Here is a 24,158-nt window from a genome sequence, read left to right on the forward strand (position 1 = left end):
AGAAATGGCTTCTGTTAGCTTTCTGAACACATTTAATATATCATATTTAAAGTCTTTATGTCATAAGTCCAATATATGGACTTCATCAGGGGTAGTTTCCACTGATTGCTTTTTCTATTGTGTATGGGCCATATGTTCTTGCTTCTTTGCATGTATCATTCTTTTTTTCATTTTGAAAACTACATGTTTCAAATAATACAATGTGGCAACTGTGAAAATCAGATTCTATACCCTCCCAGGGGTATTTATTGTTTCCATTTGTTTTAGTAGTTGTTGGTTTAATGACTTTTCTGAATTCATTCCCTAAGGTCTGTATTCTTTGTTGTGTGACCACTGAAGTCTTTGCTCAGTTAGTTCAGTGGTCATCTGATGACTGGACAGAGAGTTCTTTGAACATCTTCAGCTAATAAGTCTGCAGGTCTGTGCCAAGGGGTTTAGCATGTGTGTTGGGACACACCTTCAACACTCAGTCAGGGAGTTTACAACTCTACCTTTGTCTTCACTTCTTGCTTGTATAGAGCCTCAGGGCAGCCAAAGGTGAGAGCTTAGGGCCTTTTCAAGTGTTTCCTGAGCATTCACACAGCCCTAGGCATGCACACAATCCTAGTCATGCATATTACCTTTCAGATTCCCAGGAATATGTCAGAGCCTTTCAGAGTCCCTATGGAGATCTCATTCTTCAGTAGGGCTGGAACAAGGGTGCTCCAAAGCTGAGGGATTTTTGACCTTTTGAATGCTATGGGGAGCTATTGATGAAATTTAATGTGAGGAAGAGGCATGACGGTATTTGTATAGCAGAAAGAAATCTTTGCCAATGAAGTGTGGCACATGCATTGAAGGGGCACAAACTGAAGGCATGGAGATCAAGATTATTGCTGTATTCTAGGAAAAACAGTGATGAAGGTTTGAGTTAAGGTTTTAGTAGAAAGAATGGAGAAAGGGGAGTAGTAGATTGGTAAAGCCATTATACAGATTAGACGCTTCATGATTTCTAGGGTGATTAATTGGGAGGCCAGTAGAAACAGGTGAGGAAGAGAAAGTGTCAATGTCAGGTCTGGATAGGTTAAGTATTTGGACAATGGGGTCATGCACCAAAAAAGTAAATAGTGGAGGCACAGAAATGGATCCAAATATAATTAAAATTACCTATGATTAAAATTGTCTATGTATTTTTTAGATAGAAATGGAGTCTCTTTGAGAGGTAAATTGTGTAATTGTGCCATTCGAATAGCTTTGGATTCGAATGCTGTAGTCCCACCTTACCCTTCATCTAGTTGATTCATCACCATTCTTGATTTAGGGATGCTTTAAAGATGCTTGTTATTTGGGACATATTTGGAAAGTGAACCGGTCTTGGTAAACATGCTGTCTTAAACAGAGCCTGTACCTAAGTGTCATACAAACTGGTCAATACTCTTTTCTTGGGTGGCTTTGCTCTCTGCAAACCTAACACAGGGCAGATATGGGTAAAATTTTGTTGAGGCTAACTACAAAGAGTAACATGAGTACATGATTTGTTAAACTCTGAATTAAATAGAGTTTAAAACAGGTAGTTTTAACATTTGGGAAATGTTGGTGTTCCTTGAAATTCAATCCTTGCAAAGCGGTAAAAGGTAGGTAAGACTATCGGTGGAAAAGGGAATCTGACTGATTCCCGCCTTTTTCACACCCCTACCCTTTGTCTTTTGCAAATATAGATGTGCAAATATAAAATAGATCCTTTTAGTTTTGTGTAGGGCCGCGGTGCACACTAAAACGAAAGGGGTTTCTGGTCTGTGCAAGCGGGCAGTCTCTCTGCTAGCGAGTCGCCTCCCCGGACCGGGCAGGCCGGCATCCCAGGTCTCGGCTGCCGCCCGAGCGCGCAGAGGTGGGAGAGAGTCGTGGGGGGAGAGAAAGGAGGCTGTCGCTGGAGCGGGAGCGGGCCCTGCGCTCACTTCCGCCCGGGGATCCCAGCCTGGTCCGGCGAGGCGGGCGGCCCGCTCCGTCTGTCCGGGGCATCCTCCCGGGACGCTCGCCCGGCTCCCGAGTCGTCTCCGATTGGCCGTCGGGGGAACGGAAGCCGAGGCACGGCGGTGAACCCGGAAGTGCTTCGCGGCGGAGGCCCGGGCAACTCTTTTGAATGGAATCGGGCTGATTCATCGCCGGTTCGCGGAGCCAGCGCCGGGCGAGTCTGACCCGCAGCCGCAGCCGCCTCCGCGCCACCCTAGCAGGAAGACCGGGTCCAGACCGCGGCCTTCTGCGCCCTCCCGCCTTCAGGTAAGACGGCGCCGGCAGGCCCCGGGGCTCCGCGAGCGCAGCCGCGTAGGCCGCTGCTAGCGCCGTGCTTTCCTGAGTCACGTTGCCCAGCCGAGTCGCCACCGGAGGCCGGGCCCGAGGGAGGAGCCCAGGCGCCTTGGTCCTGCTCGCGGGCCGCCGGGGGCTGTGGCTGCCTTGGGTCTGGATGTTGCCTTCCTCCAGATGTTTCTGCTCCCCTGACTTCGCCCTGCCTGGGGACCGGGACAAGCCCTGTTCATGGCCTGTACTTGTCTGCGCTGTACTGATAGTCACTTCTGCACTGGTAGCACTTTAAAGCAGACAGAGGAAACGTGAGTTCAAAGTGAAATTTCCTGTTTAATGCATGTTTGCTTTATTACTTGCCCTTTTCATAGGCCTTGACTTTTCTTACGGTTAGGTGTTCAACTCCTTTCAAAAAGCAGACAGCAATGCAGAGATGCAGTCTGGTTTATAACCTTGAGTGTCTTCAAAACAAACTGTGGTTATTTCTGCTCTGCGGTTTAACTTACTTTTAGTTTGTCCTGATTGAATAGTTTTTGACGAGTTGATTATATTCCTCTTTTAATTACAGTAGAAATTTGCTAGTCTCTGTTCCTCTTGGGAACCTAACTTTTCCTCTGGGATGTTACTTTGTCTGTCAAGAGAAGAAAAATATAAATTTGTGGCAAGAGTTTGAATGTAAATATAGTGACCAAATGAAAACTTACTGAAGTTAAAATGGTAACCAAAAGTTGATGAAGGATTTCATGGGAAAGGAAAGGAAAGGAAGAGGCTTTAGAAATTAGCATAGAAATGCAGTTCTAAGGTGAAAATGATTTTTTTCCCTTGCTCGCAAAAGCATGTTTTTAGTGGCACTGACAATGTTTATGAGTAAAGCCAAAGACAGCCACTGGTAATGCTGAAATAACAAAAAATAACTGAATAAAATTTTGATGGAGATAATTAAAATAATGGTGGCCTTCTTGTCATGTAAGGCTAGCAGCTGGTTCATTTAAAGTTTAAATTGTATGGTTTAAACAAATTTACGTGGGTTATTGTGCATTTAAAGAGAAAAGTTAGTGTCATAGAATTCACTGCAGTAAAGATGTGTTTTAGTGAAATGAAAGTTAGTTAAAATCTGAGTATTGTCTTGAATTTGTCTCAGAACCAAATCACATCCATCCAACAAAATAAAGTTTCGAAGCCGTGATCTTTCAATGAAGCCTCACCCGTTGAGTTTGGGAGATTTTTTTACCCCCAAGGTTCTTGGTAAATAATACATTGCTCTTCTCATTTAAAAGCTGCATTTTAACCGCTTTGACATGGGTTTATCCTATTTTTATACTTGTGAACCTTGTGTTTAGTATCCAGGTTCAGTACCCATGTTTGAAAATCAGTAAGAAGAAGCAGTTGTGCTTTTGTTTTCAGTTGTATAGAAATGTTCATACCGTAATTCAGTGTCCGCCTGTGAAAGCCTTACCGGAATACTTACGTAATTTATTACTCATGAACTTGTCATATACCCAGTTTGTTGCACTCATTTGACATTTATATTCTACTTTACGATACTTTGGTGTCCTCATGTGTAAAATGAGAATTGGATTAAATAATCTCTGGTTCTAAGATAATAATGATAACAACAGTTACTGAGTACCTATATATTCCAGGCACTGTATTAGGTGCTGTGTATTTTTTTTAACAACAGACTTGCAAACTGGGTATTACCCCCATTTTATAGATCAGGCCTAGAGTCTTGAGGGTGACTTGTTCCGGATCATACAGAGAGTAGGTGGTGAGCCAGGATTCAAATATAGGTCTCATTCCCTCCAGAGACTTTGCAGCTCTACCTTGCTATCCTTTCACTTGTGTATTTTTCATGGGTTTATATAATGCCTCCCCAGATAATTGTAAATTCTTTCAGTGAAAGTCACTAAGTGTCTTTGTGGCTGTATTTCTGTACCACCTTGTATACAAGGTAGTACAGGTTTCCCCCCCTACCCAAAGGTTGAGTTTATGCCACTTCACTTTTATGAAAGAACTACATTAGTACCTGTTTTCCTAACAGAAAGAAATCCAAAGAGCATTTCTGCTTTTATGAGATGGTAATTGCTCTTCACTTCATGCCATTTCTGCTTCTGAAAAGTTTTCATAGGAACGCTCTGCAGTTGGATAGCGGGGAAAACCTACATTTAATAAATGTTTTACTTGAATACTGTAATTAGGAGACAGCACAAGAAGATACTATAGTTCCATCCTCACTGTTCTAAACTGGGGAAAATCCTTCAAAATCCTATTTATGTAATTAAGTTTAATGTTGAGTCTGTTTCTTCCACTGAAGAAAGCCTGTAAGAAAGTGAAATAAGTTACAAATTTCCACAAATTAGAGAGTATAGGAATTAGAAACTCATCACAAACATGGAGTCATTTAAAAAAATTAACATCAGTCTGAGAAGTAATGGTTTTTTAACTGCAGTATGATTTAAGGAGTAAAAAATGAAAAATGAACTAAGAAATGGAATGATAAACCTGAACAGCTAAGGGCTTCATGATTTTGTTCGAATTTTATGAATTACTGGGAAGCCAGTGTACCTTGTGAAAAGGTTGAAAAGAAAAAAAAATTGTCACATTCCAAATTCAGATTAAAATATTGAGGGATCTGTTTTTAGAGTTATTCATGGTTCCATCCATTTCTTGTAAATATTTCAAAATTGAATTCAAATTCCAATGGGAACACAATCTAACTATATCAGGTTCTAATCAGATGTTAATTCAGTTGGTAAATAAAGTGGAAAACCAAACATTTGAACATAATGATACTTATTTTGTACTGTTTTTACCAAAAGGATTCTAAACATTACTGTATGTAGGACATATTAGGTATAGTGAAATACATTATTCATATCTGATAATGTTTTAAGTAAAGTTAATCATATGAATGAGCTCTTGAGTCCTCTGCTTTTTGATACGTGTAAAAATTTGGTTTAGATCTATAGACCTTTTGTATTAACTTTTATTTCTGAGAATTGGTAGTAGTCTTTTTATGTTATAGCATACCACTTAAATTTTATGAATTCCTTTGTTAAATTCTGCAAAGTGCAAGTCCTTCCCCTCCAGTGTGATTCATTTAATGCTGTGAAATATACCAGTTGTTTTGAAAGTCACTAAGTGGCAAACGGGGAAAACTGTGTGGGGTGAACTGTAGCTCTGTTCATGGATAGTGGTGCTGATGACAGCAGCTAGCATTCGTTGTTTCCTACCGGTATGCCACACACTGTGTTCAGTGCTGCTTAGGTCCTGTGTCTTCTTTCATCTTCTAAATAACTCTGTGTGATGGAGGCTATCTTCATCCCCATTTTGTAGATGAGGAAACTGAGGCTGAGAGAGGTAACTGACTGACATACACAGAACTAATAAATATTAGAGCCAGGATTTGAATCCTGGCACTTGGACTGCAGAGTCATAGCTCATAACCCTCATATACCAAGAAAAATAGTCATTACCATTTACTGTCTGGGTCCAGTGGACCTTTTTAAAATTCTTATGCCTTTCATTCATTTTATGAATAGTTTACAGAAGGAACAATACAGGGATACTAAAAAACAACTACATTAGAAATGTTATAAACATAGCAAGGGCAGTTTTTAATTCTGTCTTTTCCTGGTTTTGAAGGTATCTGTTCTCAAAATGGACAATATCCTTTGAATGTAATTGCTCATCATGCATGAAGTGGAACTATCCACCTTACAGATCAGCTTCACGTTTTAAATATGCCTCTAACAGAAATAATTATTTCTTCTGGTTCTTGCACTTGCAAAACTTTATATGTGTCTTGAAATATGAATGACATAAAATTAACCATTTTAACCATTTTTGGATGTACAGTTCAGTGGTATTAAGTATATTCACGTTGTGCAGCCATCACCACCATCCTTCTCCAGAACTTTTTCATCTTCCCAGTGCAATACTTTTGAAAACATTGACAGGTCGTAATTTTGTTAAAGAGAGAAAGGTTATTATCTTTGTTCACAGAACGTTTTTATTTTTAGATTTATAAATACCAATTAGACTTAATCCATTGATTTTTTTTAAATTTCTACATTATTTATTTCCTTCGTTTACCTTTGTGTACACTTCAGCATTTGTCCACATATAAACTGTGTCAACATCATAAAAGCTAATAGAATATGTCACATATCTCTTTAGCAAAACAGGTTCTTGTAAAAGAATAAAAGTCCTTGTTGAATACCTAAATGGATGGAATTCTTTTTTGGTCTTGGAAATATATTGTTTTACTCATTGATCCTTTTAAAAAAACATATTGAGGGCAAATTCATGTAACATGGAATCACCTGTCTTAAAGTGAATAATTCAGTGTCATTTAGTACATTCACAGTGTTGTGCTGTTAATCACTCTACCTAGTTCAAAGACATGTCCATCATTCTGAAGTAAAATCTTAGTCATTAAGCAGTTTCTCCATTTTACTCCAGCCCTCGGCAACCATCAGTATATAGGCGATTAAGTTTTGGGGGAGTCAGCTCCCCCGAAGAAGTTATATGTGGATTTTGAACTGTGCAGGGGGTTGGTGCCTCTGACGCTCATGATGTTCAAGGGTCAGGTGTACTTGTTTTGAAGACCTGTTTTCAGTTCTTTTGGATACATACTTGGGAATGAAATTGCTGGGCCTTTTGGTAGTTCTGTGTTGAACTTCTTGAAGAGGTCTCAAACTGTTTCCAGCTTTCATTTGTTTTTAAATTTGAGAAAATCAATCTAGGATACTATTATCTGAAGTTGCAAAGTCAGTTCGTTATGTAAGTGGTTTTCAACTGGGAGTCACTTTGCCCTTCCAGGAGATAGACGTCTGGCAAATGTCTGGACACATTTTTGATTATCGTAACTGGGTAGGTGCTACTGGCATTTAGTTGGTGGAGGCTAGGGATGCTTCTAAAAACCCTAACTCTAATGCACAAGACAGCCCCCAGTAACAAAAAATTACTTGGTTCTGAATGCCAGTAATGCCAGAGAAATCCTGGCTTACACAAAACATCAATTATATTGTCATCATTAACGACTAGAGTGCTGGTACTTGTTCCTTTACATTTCCCATGTGATTCTCTAATAATTGTGAAACTTGTTTTCTCTGTCAGTTCTGTCATTATGGGTAGAATATGAAAAATTATGAATTGTCAGCTGTGTTCAGTGAAAGTTAAAAAAGACTACAAAGGTAATGCCTTCAGAGATTTTATACCTCTCTGAAAGATGAAGCAATGCTTTGGGCAGCAGAATAAATACTGAAGGATAATACAGTAGCTGTAGTGTATTTCACTATTGCACCATTTTGGACAATTTGTATCATTCTTCTAGTTTCTTGTTACTTTAGTCTCTTTTGGCATCATTGGGGATAATTGATTAAGAAATGATGAATTAATTCCTAGGTTATGAAATAGCAAACTTTCAAGATACAGGAAAAAATGACATCACTAAGATTCCATAATATGGCATAGATTTGTAATAACGTACAATGGACCTATATGGTAATTACTTAGTAGAATGAATTTTGTTTTATTTGAAAATAGTCAGTTTTTTCTTTGTTCTTTGAAATACCTCTAGAAAGAGTAAAAGTCATGCAAGTCAATCTTTACATATAATTAGAACTGCTCAAAAGAGAAATTTAAACAAATTTGGATACATGGTTAATCACTATGCTGTATATAACTCCCCAGGATGGTATTTCATTCTATATTCTCTAGGAATGGTGATTAAAAATCAGTTTTGCTTTCTATTTCATTTTTGGGAATTTTGCTTCTTTTAAAGCTGTTGACATATTTTCTTCCTTAGTTCTCAAATTAATAATATTGTATTTTATTTTTTTAGGAAAGAGAGAAAAAAAATACTTGGGAAAAATTACACCTGCCAGTATTAGCAAGAGCATAACTTAAGAAATTTGTCGAACTCAGAAAACTGAAGCTTAACACCACAAGAATTGTAGTTACTGACCAGGTGAGAATTATGAATGTATTTTACCTTTACCTATTCTTTCAGGATATGATATAAAGATATTATGAAATGTATCATTTCTAATATATATCAAATTATAAAAGTGTGATAGATAACCAGATTTAAGGGCTTATGAAGTCATTTATATAACTAGCATTTTTTCTGTCTGCTTTCTATACACTTAAAAAAAAACTAGTGTGATTTAGAACATTTATCAATATATTCCATTTCCAAATGTTAATATTTTTAGTAAATCTCATTAGCTTACCTTAGATGTTTTAGTTCGTTAAACATTTTTCCCTGTTTGCTGAGACATCTAATTTTGCTAAAAACACAAATTTGACCTGCCAGATTTTCTTTCCCTCTGCTTCCCATGTTTTCATATATATTCATAGCATCTGGAGTCTGTGTAAGTTATCAGAAACAACACAGGGGGAGGAGATAAACTGAACACATCTGGGAATTGACTTTGGCCTAGAGTATATACATAATGTCTAAAGTAAACTGCATGTTAGTTTTTGTTTATTTTTATTTGTTCTTTAAATTTGCAAGTTTGAAATGGTCCAAAAGAAATTTTTTTTCCTTTGTAATGTCTTCTAGAGAAATGTGTTTAATATTTATGATATACAGGTCTTTGTTTGTTTTTTTTTCCTGTCTGTAGCCTTTAAAAAGTACAATGTATTGAATGCCGTATTTCAGTGGAGGGATTTTAATGAGAATTTAATGGAGATTTTATCTGTAAATGTTGCTGTTAGGAGGATGAGTTAAGGTTGTAAAGCAGAAATTTTGTCTAGACTACCAGCTTTTCTTATGTGACTTTTCATTTTTTTTAAATTAGTTTATCTATTATGAATCTCACAGAGTTGTTGAGTGAAATAAGCTAGACACAAAAAGTATGTGATTTTGTTTATTTAAAATTCAGTAACAGCAAAACTAATCTATGCTGTTAGAAGTTGGAATTCTGCCTTTCCAGGACAGTGGGGAGTGGGAAGGGGGCATGAGACGTGTTCTTCAGTGGAGGTAATGCTCTGTTTCCTCATCGAGGTGGTGGTTATGGGGATGTGTTCACTTTGTGAAGAGTCCATGGCTGCGTCATTTGTGTACTTTTCTATATGTGGAGTTTGCAAGATTAACATAAAGATTCATATGATTAAATTGTTTGCAGGATGCAATACACATGATCAGGCAGTAGTGTAATGATCAGAAGTTCATTATTGGGTTTTAGTTTGCATAACAGTTCTAACCAGTAAAACACCTTGGATGAATGACTAGGTTAATCTGCTGTGTTTAAGTTAGAAAATTAATTGTAATACCATTTTCTAAAGCATTCTCTTAGGAAGAAGAGGAATTTTAAGACATAATAGCATTTTCAAGTAGAAAAAATTCTTCATTGTCATGTTCATTTAGTTCTGATATTAATTTTGATAATTTAATTACTCCTTTTTGTGTATTTGAGGCCATAGTAGTACCATTGCTATTTCCTTGATTTTTTTCTGTGACTTTTTCAAGCTTACAAGAATGTTTTCTGTAGTATTTCCAGACATAAAAATAATATCAGATTAATAATTCAGTTATTCCTCTTTGTATAAATAACTCTAGAATTTTAATTAAGACAGCAGCTGAAATTCCTTAGTGAAAAAGGTACATATCTCCACAACACTTGAAATAACACAAAATACTTGTGAGGTTCTAGAACACTATCTTAATGCACTTAATGTTTATAATATTTCTTTTGTATAATGAGTTCATTTTTTAAAAGCCTTTGATGCTAATTCAGAGATCCATAATCTGCTCACAATGTCTTTCACATGTAGTTTTGATGGTAACTGACAAGCTGTAACTTAATTAGCACAGAACTTACTAATGAGGATGTTAAAATTTAATTTAAAAGTGAGGATTTTTATTTGTACACTCTGGACAAATTGAAGGAAATTCAATCATACATATGATAAGCGTCTCAGGCACTCTTTCCTCATTCAGGTACTTTATTAGATAACAATAAGAAAATATAATTAACTTAATGATAGCAAAGTTTTGAAAGTATGCTAAGATTGCTTGTCTTTAAAACGGGGATAACCCAAAACCAAAGCAGTAAAATAAGGTCTGTTAATTAGCATGGAAGACAGCTTCTTGAATTAATATGTGGTGTTAATTAACAGGAAGTCTGATGTTGTGTTGTAATTACCACCAATATTTTTGACATACTGAGTGACTGAAGGTGAATTATATCGATAGCAATTGAGTAAACACTTTGGTGCTTAGGAACGTTTTCCTTTGTTTCTGTTTTCTAGAAATATGGACAGACTTCTTAGACTTGGAGGAGGTATGCCTGGACTGGGCCAGGTTAGTATATGGACTCTCAGTATTTCTGTGTGTAAACTACAAGCCTTTCTCTAGTTAACCCAACAGAAAGAAATCACTACCAAGAAAACTGATTCACAGATAACCTCATGGTAAGCAGCTTACCTTATAAACTGGTTGCTGAATTGCAACCCTGAATAACATGTGGAGAACATCTTCTATTTTAATATAATTTTCTCCTAGGGATCAGAATTTTCTCTTTACTTCGATTTAAAGTTTTGAGATATAAGATTTTCAAACTTGTCTCTTAGTAAAAAAAAGTACTGATCATCTTACTTCTGGGTTTACATCCAGTGTAGACTTTAGATGTGACACATGAAAAAGTAAACATGGCATACTCTTGGCAAGATCCAGAAAACTGACCCTTAGAATGTTTGTATGTATAGTCTTAAACTGATAAATGCCTTTTAGTAATTATGATACATGAGTGAATTAATGAAAAAAAGAGGTTTTTTTACATGGTTTCTTTTATATTCTTATTAAAACTAAATGAGTTTTCGGTTGTTTTGTATTACCATTTATCCTGTTCCATGCTGTTGGGCAAATATTTTCTAGCTAGATTTCTATCTGAGGGTGTTCTCTTTTCAGCTAAAGAAGAAATTTCTGCCTCTCTTGAGCTCTGCACTGATTATTTTCCTAGTCCTCCAGTCACAAAAGAGATGACTGTTCCTTTCCTTAGACTTTTATGTAATGTATCACTTTATGTATTCGCAAGTTTGGGGAATATTTTTATAACTCACCTTTAGAACCCTTTTAATTACCAGCTCTCCTTCGTTTCCATATCACTATCAATGAGTTTGTCTTCCTTCATTAAAATAGTCTGTATTTTGTGTAAGAAACTGTTTTGTGTGAGATTTAATAAACGTTTCAGTGTGGAGGCACTTTTACAAGAGTTTCTTGATTAAGTCTGCCATGGTTTTTGACAAACCTTTTCCTTCTACAAAGTTGAAATTGATTTGTGATTCTGTATTGCATTCTTGTGTATAGACTTCAGTTATTTTTGTTTACTTTTGTAAGTGTTGAGTGTTTCTCATGTTCCTTTAGTGTCAGCCTGTTCATGATTCTTCATTTTATGACATCTGTGTAATCCATTCTCTTAAGAGGCCAAAGCTGCTTCCATGTTTTAAAAAATGCTAGATAGCTTCTGTAATTTCCCTAATTTATTCTAAAATTGGCAATTACAATGTTAAGGCCTATAAAAGTATCAGAAGTGAGCTGAGGTCTGCAAATTACAGGTAAAGATGTTGCCTTAGTAGAATTCTTAAGGGAAGTTGTATCATATTTAAATACCAGAATAACATTCCTTAAGCATTCAATTCAATAAATTATATATCCATGCTGGGATATTGCTAGACATGAAATAATGGTTTTATTTACCACAAATTGAGCTACATCATATCTCAATGACCAGTGCAAGTCTTTGCACTAAGTGGAAAACTAAGTTGGTTTAATAGCCTCTTCTCAGTTTCTGAAAATTTAGTCAGCCCTTGTGGCCTCAGTCTGTATTCTTATTTGAACTTAAAAATATGTTGCTCGAGTACCTACTATTTCATGTGTATGTGCTTCACTTTCCCAATTATGACAAATTCTCAATGGAATAATTTGTGGGGTTCTTGTTTCTGTGATATCTCCTTTATCAAATACTAGATACTTAATGCTTATAATTTTTTTCTAAAAACTCCTGTTCTAGACTGATTTGACAAATACAATGTTAATTCTGCAACAAATGTCACAGGAATAAAATGTTAAATGTATTGTTTATTTTTAATAAGTCAAAGATTTTTGGGTTGATAATAGCTACTTTTTCTATTAGATAGTACATAGTAACCAGTAAGAGAAGAGGAGACATAAGTTGTTTTATCCCTCCAAAAATCAGTGGGAAATGTTAGTTATCTTACCACTTAATGGAAAAGGCAGAATTTCCTCATAAATAGGGGTAGTTAACATGCTCCGTAAGTTTGAAGATGGCCCTTTTAAAACATGGGAATAGAAGTACAGCAGGGTTCCCCATCCATTCTAAGGACTCTTATTAAATTTAGCTAAATATAAGTGACCTTTCTCTTTTCCAGAATTTCTCTTGAATCCTTTCTTATCTCCACTGACCCCTTTCTCTGCTTATAAAGATGTTTAAGTATCTTGTATCCAAAATGTGGCAAAACTTCACTGTATCCTGCCATTGAAATTTTTCTTCCATTTATTCCTAGGATTGCTGACATAATGACTTACACACACATATTCTGCCTCCTTACCTTCATTAACACTCTTGCAATTATATTCTGGCCTCCTCCTCTGTTACCCTCCTGGAATTGCTCATATTGCCAAGACTATTGGCCTACTTTTAGTTCTTTTTTAACTAGATTTCAGTGTTTCACGCTGTTCACAATGTCTTTCTTAAAACTTTCTCTTCCATTAACTTTATCACAGTACTTTTTCCTAGTTCTTTATTGTGGTGTCCATACCTACAAAACAATTCAAAGCTTTATTTTTTTTAATACTACATTTTTAAGTGTTAATACTTGAAAACTGATAGGCTAAAATAATTAAGTCTGTACATAATCCCATACACTATAACTTGTCAATAGTTTGAAGCAGAAACAGATGTTTTATTAGAACTATTAAAATACGTTAATCAGTTGCTTTAAATTTCAAATGGGTCTTTTAAATTTACTTTGCTAAAGTGCTTATGAACTTGAAATTGCTCAAAGAAGTGAGATGATTGGATTAAAATCATTTACTGCTGTAATTTGGCTACTTGATTGTCTTTATAATTATTCCAATTTAGGTCTTGGCAACCAAACTGTTTCCAAAAGCAGTGAAGACAAAACCCAAGAGATGGGCCTAGCCAAAGCATACTGCCTAGTCTTTACCAGTATTAGTTTAAGTCTTGTAGTTCATTTTAGCTTTAGAAACAGTCAAGGTAAGCCTTAAGAATAAACGATTTCCTATAGCATCTTACTACGCTGATGGACAGTGACAGTAATGGGGTATGTGGGGGGGACTTGATAATAGGGGGAGTCTAGTAACCATAATGTTGTTCATGTAATTGTACATTAACAATATCAAAATAAATAAATACATTAAAAAATAGATAAACAAATTCTTAAAGAAGTCAGTGGCATTTGTTATCTTGTTTTGTATTTGATTTTGTTAGGCAACTATTTTGAGTTTCTGTGAATTGGGTTTTGTGCTAAGGGATTATAATACCAAGGTAAACAAGAACATCATTATTTAACCTAGGGACTGTACATTCTGTTAGACACACAGCAATTATGTTTTAAGTGCCTGGCACATATTAACTACTTTGAATGAGTATTAGTGCTCATTATAAACAATGTGACTTCTAAGTATAGTGGATTTAGGGTTTACTTTTTTCCAAGAAAAGGAAAATCAGACTAAATTAAAGAGATGATGTTTAAGTTAAGTTTTGAAATATATACCAAGACATATTCAGAAAGGCTGGAGAATAGGTGATGTGAGAGGAAATAATGGGAAAAGAAGCTGGTAAATGAGTTTGGAGTAGATTATGAAAGAGTAAATGTCATTCTTAGTGATTTTTACTTTTCTCCTCATAGGCATTATAGTTTCATGATTTTTTTTAGCAGCGGTGAGATAATTCGATTTCTGGTTTTAAAAATTAATTGTAGTAGTTTGGAGAACATGTAGTAGGGAAGAGATTGAAGGCAAAGTTCCCAATTATATGAAATACTTCTGATTTTTAACCTTCTAGCACATAATAGGATTATACTTTTCCATCATTTTTGAAGTTAGCCTGACCATGATTTTGCTTTGACCAATGGAATGTGAATTGGAAATAAACAGGCTTCTTTCAGGCAGAAACGTCAAGAATCAGTGTGTGACTTGCCTGCCTTGGTAAGGAAGCATGGAGCTAGAACCTCTCTTAGCTCGGTCCCTGAAAAAATGACATACAATCTACACATCAGAAATGCTGTGATTTTTGTGTGAAATGCCCTAATTTTTTGGTCTCCAGTTCTTGTTTGAATAAACATGGTGTAGGCAAAACTAAGCACATATGCAGGCCTGTGTTGCCTATGAGTTAGCATCTTGTATGTTTCTGATACAGACCTTAGTAATTTCCACATGCAGACACAGAGGAAAGTACTGTAGGTGAGTAATTAGAGAAGGCTTTCTGAAAGTGGTGAGATATAAGCTACATTATGAAGGATTATTTCAGGTGGTTAGATTTTTTAAATAACTACGTGAGTTGGATATGATCTCTTTTACTGGTTGTAACTCCCAAATCCACATAGTGTATGGATATCATATGTATCTATAACTAATGACCATTTTTGTGGTTTTCTATTATGAGTTTTAGAGTAGAAATGTCCTTTTAATTATTTGTTTTTCAGCTTTTGGTCTCATGATCTATAGGAAGGATTAATACAACATAGCAATGGGAAAGCATGATTGGAATAAATGAAGAAATAATACCATTTTCATGGATGAAGAATCAGTATCACATGTTGATTCCTTCTAATTAATCATAAATGCAATTCCAGTAAAAATATTAAGCACAATTTTCATGGAATTAGAAAACTGATTTGAAAATTCATATAGGAGAAAATAATCCAAGAATAGCAAAGAAATTCTTAGAAAGAAAAGAAGGAACTTGCGGTAGCAAATATAAAAATATTTTTAAATTCTGTATGACTCAAGTAGTGGTATACTGGTAGGGAGATAGGTAGATCACTATAATGAAATAGAAAGCCCAGAAATAGACTCATGCATATATGGGAACTTGATTTGTGATAGAAATGGTGTTAAAAATTAGTGGGAAAGCTTCTAATCAAAGCCTGTGGATTAAATGATGCCAAAACAAGGGTTTCTCTGTATGGTGGAAAAACTATTATTAGATTCCTCCCTTATTCTATATACAAAAATGTATACCAACTAGATTGAAGACCTGTGAAAATCAAACATAATAATTTTGGAAGGCACATTCATTAGGATGGCTGTCATCCAAAACAAAGTAGCAAATAACAAATGTTGGTGATGATATAGAGAAATCGGAACCCTGTGCATTGCTGGTAGGAATGTAAACTTGTATGACCTCTGTGGAAAACAGTATGGTGGTTCCTCAAAAAATTAAACACAGAGTTACCATATGATCCAGCAATTCTATTTCTGAGTATATGCCCCAAAGAATGGAAGTCAGAATTGAACTAAATATTTATATACCAGTGTTCATGGCAGTGTTATTAACAGTGGCTAAAAGGTGGAAGCAACCCCTGTCTATTGATGGAGGAATGGATAAACAAAATGTGATGCCTACATACTATGGAATAGTATTCAGATTAAAAAGGAAGGAAATTCTGACGCATGGTGCAGCATGGATGAACCTTGAAGACTTTATGCTAGATGACATAAGCCAGACACCAAATGACAAATGCCGTGTGATTCCACTTACATGAGGTAGTGCAGTGGTCAGATCCATAGGACAGAAAGGAGAACGGCGGCTGCCATGGGAAGGGCGGCAGAGTGGGACAGGGAGTTAGTGTTTGATGGGTACAGAGTTTCAGTTGGGGAGGTGATAAGGTCCGGGAGATGGATAGTGGTGATGGCTGCATGACAGTGTGAATGTGCTTAATGAGACACTTAAAAACTATTAAAATGGTAAATTTTGTGTTGTGTATATTTTACCACAATAAAAAATAAAATTACCATGTCTTCAGCTGAAATTAATAATATCTATACCTTGGATGATTCTTAGAAGGATTAAATAAACTCACATGTGAACATGTCCCCAAAAAATATTTTTTGGAAGGAAATTTTCTATCTTTATGACTTCAAAATAGGAAAGCATAACTTAAAAGAACAGATTGGTGATTTGACTACCTCAATATATTACTTACTTGTCCCAACAAAGACAATAGAAACAAAAGACAAGCAATAGAGGGAGAGAAGATATTTCAGCACACTCATTCAACACACTCATCTGTTAGTACATTTATCAGAACGATAAAGCAATGAGACAAAAATACGTACTCTTCATAGCAAGAAGAACTTGAAATGGCAATTTGTACGACAAGAGTTGCCAATAAGCATATGAAAAGATACTCAACCTCACTATATATCCGGGAAATGAAAATTGTAAAAAGTATTAGATTTGTTTTTTCTAACCAGATGTCTGTTATATTAAGTGTTACTGAAGATTTTGGGAAGCAAAAATACTCATGTAAGCTTTTTTTCTTAGGGTGGGAGTGGGAGTTGGTTGAGGTTTATATCTCAGTGCTTAGAATACCTGGCAAATAGAAGACTGTAACTATATGTTGAATGAACATACAGTATGAGGAGTATAAATGATTGAAGTCACTTTGGAAAGCAGTTTGACATTATCTACATGGTAAAGTTGAAAATGTTATGACTGTGACTTAGCAATTCCATTTATTCTCTTTAGAGAAGCTCATGTGTATCAGACATGTTTAAGGATATTCATTATGACCTTGTTTGGATTTTTTGAAAGTTGAAAATACTTAAGTGTCTATATGTGGCAAAATGTTTTACTGTGGAAAATTACACAGCAGTTAAAATGAATTAGATTCTATATATCAGTATGAATAATAGACCTTATGAACATATCAAAAGAGAAGTCAGGTTATAGAGAGATATATACAATATGAAAACATTAATGTTAATTCAAAAACATAAAGTAACACTTTTTTAAAGTGTATGTAATTTGAGTGAAAGTACTACAAGTTCTGCAACTGGGCTGTCCAACAGAACTTCCTGCAGTGTTCGAAATGTTACATTTCTGTGTTAATACAGTATCCACATGTGGCAGTTAAGCCCTTGAAAGGTGACTGGAGCAACTGAAGAGCTGAATTGGAAATGTTATTTAATTTTAATTAACTTAAACTTAATATCTACATGTAGCTATTGAGTCCATGAGATGTGCATAGTATGACTGAAGAACTAAATAATTAATTTTATTTAAATTTAAATAGTCATGTGTAGCTAGTGGCCACCATATTGTACAGCACAGGCTTAGACGACCCACACCAAATGCATGAGAAGGGAGAGAGGCGAAAGAAACTTTGACTTCATATGTAATGTTCTCTCTTTTTAATAAACAAAAAAACTAAAGCAGTCAGTGAATAATATTAAATGACAATAACATTTTAGTACATCTTTAAAAAGCCAAAAAATAAAACAAAATCAGAAATTCATTTTAATTTACTTTGTGGTGCTTTTTCTCATGCCTTAGGCATTGCATATGCTCCCCAGTCTTGGAACTGAAGAGGATAACTGTAGAGAATTTTCCAAAGATTAGATCATGCAGGGTCCTCGTAAAAGAGTCATTTTCGAATGAGTTGGGAAGCCTGTAGGGATTTTTAGGCAAAGTAGTTATGCTCATCAGACATTTTTAAAGAACCTGGGTGCTCTGGAGATGAGATGTAAGAAGGCAAGAATGGAAGCAGAGATAAGAAGCTACTACAAAACTGTTTTAAAATAAATTACAGATTATGATGTTTTCATTGTATATCTACTAGAGAGATTCTGATATAGTTTGAACCAACGTAGATTAATGTGAACAATTAATCTTTACACCTGTCACATTTGAAATAAAACCTACAACTGGTGCAGCAGGATGAAAATGAGCAGGCATTTACTGAAGGCTTTTTATGAGTTCTCCTTATGTTCTTTGAGCTCTTTTGTCTCTTGAGTGACAATTTTTATATACTGATGGATGCTTTTGGTTACCTTTTTTTCCCCCTTTGATTCTTTGAGTATCTCTCCTGATGTGATCCTCTGAACATTTACAAAGAGCCTTTCTAAACATTGGTAGATTAATTTGGCCATTTTTCTTCCTATTAAGAAGTAGGGAAGGGTCAAGAAATTGTAATTGTTTTATTTCTTTGCTTAACTACAAATAAAATGATTTTTCTTGAGAAACAGCAGAAATACAAGATGCCTTTAATTTTTTTTTTCATTTGCTGCTCTTGTCATGTAATAATTTTGTTATTTTTAAAAGTATAGTTCTTAATTATTCTATTCATATACTTGAGCTGATGCAGGAAATTGAGAAGGAGGTCAGGTCAAAAGCAAGCTAATTAGAGCACACTCTTCCTGGTTGTCGTTGAGGTGTAATTCTTCTGAACAGATATGAAGCCCTATGAAAAATGCGGTGCTCCTAAGAGGTCTCAAATCTACTCTTGAGAGTTCTCAAGTAAAGGGAAACTCCTTGTGGCGGTATTAACAGTTCATCTGTGTCATTTTGCTTGAACATTGTAGTTGTGACTGGTCTTCTGAGGGAAAAGGTCTTTGATACTTGTGAATGTTAAATTCTTTTACGATAAAAAGTTATTTTTTGATGGAAAATTTGAGTTCTTCAGAACAGGAGAAGCAGGGACATATTTTCAATTGTAGTGAAATTGTCTTCCAAAATTAATCACATTATGATGAAATAGAAAATCAAAATTCTGAGGAAAAATGAAATGTTAAGATTTTAAATTTGAAGTCAAGGGTATGGATCTATGACATCTGATACCATTTTTGGTAGAAAGGGTATATGGGTGAGAAACAAGAGAAGATACCTCTAATATAGGAATCTAAGATATTGTAGTGTAACTTCAGTATCCCAAATGTATGGGATGTTATAGTTGTAAAAATCCAGTCTGTGTCTTTTACTTCCTATCCTCAACATTGTTTTTACAATGTTTGATTTTTTTGGTTCCATTGCTTATTTGGTCCAGTGACCTTTGGGTTCCTATCTTAAATTTGAATAACGTAAATATTCAGTTCATACTTTCATTTGGACAGTTCTCTAGATGTTACTCATTTCAAGTCTGGGCAGTCATGGCCAGTGTTCTCTCCCACAACCCACGTTCAGAGTGGTACTTTGTGGGATGTTACCTGGGTTGAGTGCCCTTGAAGCATGCCACCAGAGCAGGGCAAGGGTCTTCACTGGCCATCCTCCCAGTATTGCTTTTCAAATTGTTGCCAGATATTTCACAGGCTTTTCTCTCCTGGAGACTGAATACTTGTGTCTGGCACAATGGGACGCCTTAGGGACAATACAGAGTAAATTAATCATTATGATAGTTAGATTTTTCTCATACTTGTATGTACATTTCCCCTCTTTTAACTTGATTACATTCTTATGTACTAGTGGTAGCTCTCTGTTTATTAAATTCTTTATTCCCTACTATTGTAATCACTGGAGCTGAGTAATTGGAAGCAAATACCCATCAAAAGTAGATAGTAGAATGACAAAATCTAGTTTTGGAAAAGCTCTCCTTTCTGTTTTATGGAAAAGGAGTTCTTTTACTTTATGGGAAACTACTTCATTATTTACTAGACTACATTTTTGTTACCATTATATAGCTATATCAATATAAGGAGATAATTGTGATTTTACTTTAGTTTGCAACTGGTTCCACAGTTTCTGGCTGTTATGTTATTTTTCATTTGTGGGTTCTGGTTACTATACAATTTCCTAATTTCTTTTCAATAGACCTAGTGAGATCTTCGAATATTTTATAGCCCAGTCTTTCTATAAGGCTCTTCCTTGGGGGTTCCTTTGGGGACTGTGAAAATTGTAGCAATATAGGAAGATAGCCAGATACCCTGAATAGGGAATGTAATTGTCAGTGGGATCTAAAACAAACGTATGGACTCCTAGAGAACTCACATATTTTGACAGTTGTATGAGGATTCCCCTCTGGAGTTATAAATTAGGTAAGGGAAGAGATGACAGCCAAATGGACTAATGCTGAGTGCCTCCCATGTTCTGGTGTGAGGTGTTATATCTGTTTAATCTCCTCATTTAATCCTTGCACCAATGCTATATGAGGAGGAATAATTATTTCCATATTATAGGGTCAAGTCATGGAACTAACAAGAAGTGGAGCTAGAGTTGGGACACAAGTCTTTCTGATGTCAAAGCCTATATTCTACATCAATAACACTTCTTCAGGTAGATATTATCTATAGAGTTGTCACTGGCTACTTGCTTCATGAATTAAAAATACTGTAAGTAGTCTGGAAATTTTTATTTTTTTAATTTATTTTATTTTCTTATTTTGGTATCATTAATCTACAATTACAAGAGAAACATTATGTTTACTAGACTCCCCCCATCACCAAGTCCCCCCCACATACCCTATTACAGTCACTGTCCATCTGGAAATTTTTATTGTAAAATGTAGATGAAGGATAAGATGCTTACTTTTTACATTTTTAGGAAACCTAACCTATTTGAGAGGGTTTCCTTTATTTTGACATGCAATACTTGGTCCATGTTTTAAGAACACTTCAGGAGTGAGTGAATATGTCATTCATTTTATTCCCTAGATAATGTATATCTTGACATATTGTCAAGATAGAGGATACAAATAGTATAACTTTTTTATTTAATTTTTTTATTAAGGTATCATTGATATACACTCTTACGAAGGTTTCACATGATAAACAATGTGGTTACTACATTCACCCATATTATCAAGTCTCCCCATACCCCATTGCAGTCACTGTCCATCACTGTAGTAAGATGCCACAGAGTCACTACTTGTCTTCTCGGTGCTACACTGTCTTCCCCATGATCCCCCCACACCGTGTGTACTAATCATAATGCCCCTCAATCCCCTTCTCCCTCCCCCCCCGCGCTCCCCCAACTCTCCCCTTTGGTAACTTCCTGTCCCTCCTTGGAGTCTGAGTCTGCTGCTGTTTTGTTCCTTCAGTTTTGCTTCATTGTTCAAATAGTATAACTTTTCAAAGAACGTTTATATTTCTTAGTCCTTTTGGTTTGTAGAACATTCTCCTTACTATTCAGAAACTGATTGGTGCTCTAAACTAACTGCCAAAATATGTTGTTTCATTAAAAAAATTATTTTGGGAAAGAGGCTTCTCTTATTAAGCTAATTTGAATGACCAGTTTTGTTGTACCTTGACTTGTAAAAAGGAAAGAAGAGGTACAGAGAGCTGTTTTATTTGAATAATAGACTTGCCAATTAGCCATCAAGTGCTTCCATCTGTGAAATTGTTGATCAGATGGGTTAGCTGGGATGTTTCCAGACTAGGGCATCATAAATGGCACTTGAAAACTGTCACTTTGACGATGAGGTTTCAAGTATTAACTGCGTGATGCTGTGGAACCTTTTTCCTTTTGCAGTACCATGTTTTTTTAGAACATACTGATCCCACTTAAGAATTCTGTGGCATCACGAGAACTCGGGAGACCTGCCACTGATGTAAAGTTCTGCTTAATCTGCTGCTCTGGCCCGTGCTGAGATTAAACCAGAGTATTAACAGTCTCTTTGATGGCCTTCACTGTAGTGTCAGTTGGTGGTCTTTCTGGCACAGACAGTTGATGCTCATTGCCTGTGGGCCATGGAGCCCACATTGGCAAGTGTCTTTGTACTTACCCTTTATAATAAACTTGTTTTCAGATGTCTCACTCCCTTAAATAAATGTGTAGTAGTCAAAGGCCATGTAAGTGTTGAGATTTCTACATGTAGCAGTTGTGTGGAATGAATTTAACTTCTGTCCCATAAATTTTTTAAGGACTTAAATTACTTGGTAATTATTAAATTTTAGAATTTTTTAATAAGAACTTGGAAATACAAGTTTCTGGAAGTAATTGTCATATATCCCTCACTATGCAATATCTTCCCCGTTTGAGCTTATATTTTGTAGGCTGCTTTCTTTAATAAATTGACTTCCTTGAATGCTTGTGGATATGATTAAATGTTGGAGCCCCAAGTGACATTTCTATCTGATACAACTGTACCATGCTTTTCTTTTCCCACAAGCCCAGATTCTTGACATTTGGGCAGTTTTTCCGGACACCAGTCTGTATGGGGACGAAATCATGCGCTCACCACTTTGTACACCAGTGTGGCCTTCGGTCTGGCCTGGCACGGGTCTCTGAGCCGCCCACACTCACTGTGAAAGGCAGTATGTATTGGGCAGCGATGAAAGGCCATGCCCTCAAGGTAGGCTAGATCCAAACGGTGGCTGAGGTCCGTGGAAGAGGACGAGAGAATGAGAATGCACTGCGCAGCAAGTGGATGGTTTGGAGTTTCTTCCTATTCGTGTTTCTTCCAGGGTAGGTTTTCATCTGGTAGCATCATCCCCAGGCCCTTCAGCCTCCCCGAGGTGACCATCTCCCAGTGAGAGAAAAGTATCAATTCGGATGGTTGGTCGGTGGTTGTTTTGGAAGACCTGACCCCTGCCTCTCTGTTCTCGAAGGTTTGGCCGTTCCCTCTCCTAGGCAGGATGTCTAGTAGTTAGTAAATGACATTGATTAAGTAACAGGTTTCCATTTTACAGGTGAGGAAGTTGAGACATATAGCAGTTACTGAACTTGTTCATTGTAGTATGACATTTGAAGAAATATGACTTGAGAAAAAGTGATGAGCATAATTGAAAGCTCTTGCTTTGCTTTTAAGTACTTCTCTGTGGAGTGTTAAACAGAAGTGAAATAGATGTAGTAGGGTGACCTGTGCTTTCCTTCCCCAAAGAATGGAACTTTACCCTGTGCCTTTTGACCACAGCCACTCTTTTCATGCTTTGTAAACATTTTTCTTCTAGTGTTTTTTCTGTCCCTGTTCCCTCAGTTCCCCAGGAATAGCAACTCTGTAATGTTTTGCATTGTATTCCGAATAATGTTGTGAATAGATGAATGCTTAATGAAGTTAGCATAGTGGTCAGGAATATTTCTAGGAAGTCTTTGGAGAGATGATTTCTCTCACTTTACCTTTATCTGTTATGCCTCAGAACTTCTGAGCCTTTTATGCTACTAATAAGCATAAAGCAAGAGGTTTCTTTGGAGAACCATGGTGTTTTTAAATAGGTAGTTATTTTTAAATAGGTAACACATGATGTTACAGAGTTCAGAAATTAGAGCTGTATATACGTTGAGTAAGTGTCCTTACCGTTTGTGTCACCTTCCCTATAAACAACCACTGTCTCTCTGTCCTTCCAAAAATACTGTGTGTCAGTGGTATTAACAGAACTTCCAGTGAGGGTAGAAATAGATTATAGCTAACTGCCCTGTATGGTAGCCCTAGCCACATGTGGCGATCATGAAAGCTCTTGAAATGTGGATGGTATAACTGAAGAACTAAATGTTTAAATTTAATTTTAAGTAATGTAAGTTTAAATAGCTGCCTGTGGCCAGTGGCTACTGTATTGGACAGTGCAGTAATACATACTTAATAAAATATCCTGGAGATTGTCCCTTCCCAGATCCACACATACAAAGCTGCCTTGTTTTCTTTAAATAACTGTTTGCCATTCCATTTTAGGGATGAATGGGGATTTATTTAACCAGTTCTCTATTGATGCACACTTAGCATTGTCTCCTGTCTTCATATTTTCAAAAGCACGTGTACTACAACATGGTGGCTCTGAATTTAGTTGTTACCACTTACCTTGATCACTTGGATGCATTGGCTACCTTCTCTGAGCCTCGGCTTCCTCATTTATATGGTAGGCACAGTAGTGTCCACTTTTCAGAATTATGTGATTATTAAAAGTAGTGTAGGTAATGGACTTACAGAAGGGTGCTGAAGCCTCAAATTAGGAGTGG

General features: G+C 36.1%; 1 protein-coding gene across 2 annotated transcripts in view; it reads left to right on the forward strand.

The window, feature by feature from the left end:
- Positions 1 to 2,071: 2,071 nt before the first annotated feature.
- The window catches only part of PSMD14 (proteasome 26S subunit, non-ATPase 14), an 87,825-nt gene continuing 65,738 nt past the window's right edge, over positions 2,072 to 24,158 (forward strand). The window contains exons 1-3 of one of the 2 annotated variants that reach the window (XM_017663793.3): positions 2,072 to 2,256; positions 8,126 to 8,251; positions 10,540 to 10,591. In XM_017663793.3, coding sequence (XP_017519282.1) covers positions 10,544 to 10,591 — 48 coding nt within the window. In that variant the 5' untranslated portion in view covers positions 2,072 to 2,256; positions 8,126 to 8,251; positions 10,540 to 10,543. Of the gene's footprint in view, positions 2,257 to 2,317; positions 2,586 to 8,125; positions 8,252 to 10,539; positions 10,592 to 24,158 lie in introns of those variants that run through there. The other variant, XM_017663794.3, reaches the window with a different exon arrangement.

The sequence above is a fragment of the Manis javanica genome, chromosome 7 (assembly GCF_040802235.1).
Source record: "Manis javanica isolate MJ-LG chromosome 7, MJ_LKY, whole genome shotgun sequence".
Taxonomy (NCBI): Eukaryota; Metazoa; Chordata; class Mammalia; order Pholidota; family Manidae; genus Manis; species Manis javanica.